At 33.1% G+C, this 3,606-nt stretch overlaps 1 protein-coding gene across 1 annotated transcript; it reads left to right on the top strand.

The window, feature by feature from the left end:
• Positions 1-1,026: 1,026 nt before the first annotated feature.
• LOC147866673 (uncharacterized) lies at positions 1,027-3,117 on the top strand. The gene is made up of 3 exons (XM_087317526.1): positions 1,027-1,513; positions 2,290-2,436; positions 2,915-3,117. Exons 1-3 carry the CDS (start codon positions 1,130-1,132, stop codon positions 2,954-2,956), a joined length of 573 nt encoding a protein of 190 aa, XP_087173652.1. The 5' UTR covers positions 1,027-1,129; the 3' UTR covers positions 2,957-3,117.
• Positions 3,118-3,606: the final 489 nt, after the last annotated feature.

Here is a 3,606-nt window from a genome sequence, read left to right as displayed (position 1 = left end):
GAAGGAACTAGTTGTTCCAGTACAAAGTTATAGAGTGTGATTTCAAGGTAGAGAAAAGAAAATCTTACATTGACCTAATGCAAAAGTAGGTTTATATAAGCACACAATGACGTAATAGTTTTGTTTTTATGTGACTACTATTCTTATATAGCTAGGAAAAAACTATTTGAGTTCAGTTAATGTGTGTTAGGTATAACTTGTTTTAGAGCAATGGCATCTATGCTTTATTGGAATTATAGAGATAAATGGCTTCAAAAACCATTTTGTGTGGTTGATTGATTGAATCTCGTCTCAAATTGAGTCTATGCGACTAAAAGCATTTAAATGGAAATCTTGGAACATTATTACAATAAAACTCTACTTGGAAAAATATCAAGGCATGCAAGCAACAAAGAAACAAAAAGACATTATTATTATTATCATGATCCTAGTTGAAAACTATCTTAGTTTATTGTTTCATCTCAAATTGACTCTATGAGGCTAATTTAAGCATTTAAATGGAAATCTTGGAACATTATTACAATAAAATTCTACTTGGAAAAGCATCAAGGCATGTAGATGACAAGAAAGAAACAAAAAGGCATTATTATTGTTACCATGATCCTAGTTGAAAAGTATCTTCGTTGATTGCTTTACATGATAATAAATAGAACAATGACATTTTCAAACTAGGAAATATTGATATGAACTGATAAACCTAAAGGCATTTAAACGAAAACCCTAGAGATGTGGGGTAAATTTATTATAACTTCTACTTGGATAGGATCAAGCCATGTAGATGCCAACAAAGAAACAAAAGGCCATTATTATTGTTATGATGAAGGATAATGAATGGAATGAGGACCTTTTCAAACTAGGCAATATTGATTAAAAAATGTAGGACATATTTTGAATGCTTAGGAAATGAGTTGTTGAAGAGGTCAAGGGAGGAGGATGAAAGGCACTATGAATAATGGAAGTAAGTATTACTAGTAGAAGATGTGTTGCATGCCTTCTTTTCCAACTATAAAAAGCCAATTTCCTAATATGCCCCTTCAAGTGATTCATATTAACTATATACCATATCAAACAACTTCTTCATTTCCCAAGTTGTGCGCATCAACAACGTCGGCTATCACAAGTAGAAGATATGAATAGAAAATGTGAGGAAGATGACAACCTTAGCAACTCCCTAACACCTCAAGAGCCAAGATTTTATTTAGCATCTAATCCGAAACAACTCATGACGTTTGGATTCGCGATCAGTCGAATGTTTTACAATGTCAAGAAGAATCTGGATGAAAGAAAACTGCTCATCTCCTACACTCAAATGGATGACATCACCACAAAAGCAACCCATTTGCTAACTCTAGGAATGTCGCCCCATTGTAATCACCTCATTATTTTCCTCTTTGATTGCGTTGAAGACTTTCACTATGCCAATGACCATTTCCCTAATGAAGCCAAGCTCAAAGGCTTAGATTCCTTGATCCAAGCATTGGGACCAAACTATGAGTTTGCCATGGAAAAACCGGTATGGCATAGAAGTTAACTACTTTAACTAAAAATTAATTAAATAATATGTTTACTTCAAGAACCATATTCTTGTTTGTGGGGCGAGTCTATGTTAAATAAGTTGTAGATATATAGGAACATGAGTTGTTTCATTTGTAGCAAGTTGTGCAAGACCAACCTTCACTAGAATCCTTTCAAATTTCAACAACTAAGAATTTTGGTAGATTATTAGGTAACATCATATTAGATCATTTAGAAAATTTTAAAGCTCGCACGAGAATCAAACTAATTATAAAGACGTATTGAAAAATATTGCGCATTTACTTTGCTTTGTTGATTGTAAATCAGATTCGTTAGGACATAAAATTTGACGTATGCTACCCATGCTCATTATATATCTAGAAACGTTATCATTAAACTCATGATTTTTTGGGCAAATGATGTAAAACATAATTACATGCATAGGTTCTTGGTTACAAGAGAACACACTATTTGTATGCCATGCACTCACTATATTGGCCTCTTGTAAGCTAATGTTGAAAGCCATAAGCTCCTATGATATGTACACAATTGACCTCCCTAGAGTGGATGCATCAATGAACACAATCGCTCTCTATCTCCCTCTCACATTAGACAAGTTGTGACGAAGTTGTACCAATTCAATCTCCTTCTATTAGAGGCCCCTAAAAATAAGTTGTGCCAAAATGCTTATGGACATATATGCAAGCATGTTATTTTATGCTCACATAAAGATATAACAAATATGATTTACATGTTTAAATTGTTTTTCCATAGATAAAAAAAGAATCAATGTCAATACATCTATTCTTAATCAAGAAAGCAAGAGAAAGAGTGTCACGAAGAGCCTTGAATGATTGGGCTATCTTGTTTCATTGGGCACATAATTTAGAAGACAATGAAACAAACAACTCAACAATATGGGTATGGATTTCATGAACAAATGTTTGAACACACATCCATTAACAAATTAATTTGGCTGGAAACAATATTGTATTTGGTAGATTAATATGGACATTGGAAGAGCCATGCATAAACATACATACATACATACATACATACATACATACATACATACATACATACATACATACATACATACATACATGCATGCATGCATGCATGCATGCATACATACATACATACATACATTTGTATGGGGTGTGTGTAGAATCTCAAGGTGGATGAGTGTACAGATATAGACACTTGTACATGGAACATATCTATGTAAGGACATATATATGCATAAATATGTATGTGTGCATATGTGACAACATTAATATGTACATATGCTTCACAAGTTAAATTCATTGTCATATGCTACATTAGCTACTCTCTTTTCGCATTTCCTATACATTGTTTACATCTAATAATGTATGTACTTGTAATTATGTTTCTACAGGGAACGGCTTTGACATTAGTACCACTCGCAATTGGTTTATAGTTACACCGTTTCTTCAAATAAAGGGTTTGATTGCAAGTCATATGAGATCATGGCAAATAACAATTTATTTATAACTACCATGATTTTAAATAAAATTTCTATTTGTGCTTTGTAACTCTCTTTGCAAACTTCTTCCTACAAATTCAATAAAAGGTTTGTTTTCCATTTAAAATGCATTGATGCTTAATTCCTACCTTGTTAGCCAATCTTGTAGCATATTTTAATTCTATTGTAAAGTAAATGCACATAAAAATTCATGCATGAGGTATATTGTCTTTTACAGATCGTTATATTTTCTTGATGGCATATCCCACAAACATTCAAAAGTGAGATGAGTGGCTAATTGGATGAAGAGGGCAATAGGTTAGATTAAAGGGTTATAACAAAGAGAATGTTGAGTAGATGTGAGGACTGGATTAAGGGACAGGGATGACATTTAGGATGGGGTGGGAAAGAAAGAAACAAAGATATATTAACGTCTTCTAAGAACAAATTTGGCCCATGAGACTATTTTCATTTTAGGGCTTAGCCAATTTTCTTCGTCTTCTTCTTCTTCTTGATAATGCTCTTCTTGAGAGTTTAGGGTTTGTGAGTGAGTGAGTGTTAGAGTGGAGTTGGACCAGTACTCCAAACTCTTTTTCTTGTGTTGG

The sequence above is a fragment of the Azolla caroliniana genome, unplaced genomic scaffold (assembly GCF_043228905.1).
Source record: "Azolla caroliniana isolate FFs.n. ecotype wild unplaced genomic scaffold, voAzoCaro1.0.p SCAF_3, whole genome shotgun sequence".
In the NCBI taxonomy this organism is placed as follows: Eukaryota; Viridiplantae; Streptophyta; class Polypodiopsida; order Salviniales; family Salviniaceae; genus Azolla; species Azolla caroliniana.
Note: the sequence above shows the minus strand (reverse complement) of the source record. Positions and strands in the feature narration are given on the sequence as shown.

Bases quoted from the DNA above. Each gene is read 5' to 3' on its own strand.
- LOC147866673 (XM_087317526.1), top strand. From the start codon at position 1,130: ATGAATAGAAAATGTGAGGAAGATGACAACCTTAGCAACTCCCTAACA. The intron at 1,514-2,289 runs GTATGGCATAGA...GTTTTTCCATAG, and splicing joins AGTTTGCCATGGAAAAACCG to ATAAAAAAAGAATCAATGTC. The intron at 2,437-2,914 runs GTATGGATTTCA...ATGTTTCTACAG, and splicing joins CAAACAACTCAACAATATGG to GGAACGGCTTTGACATTAGT.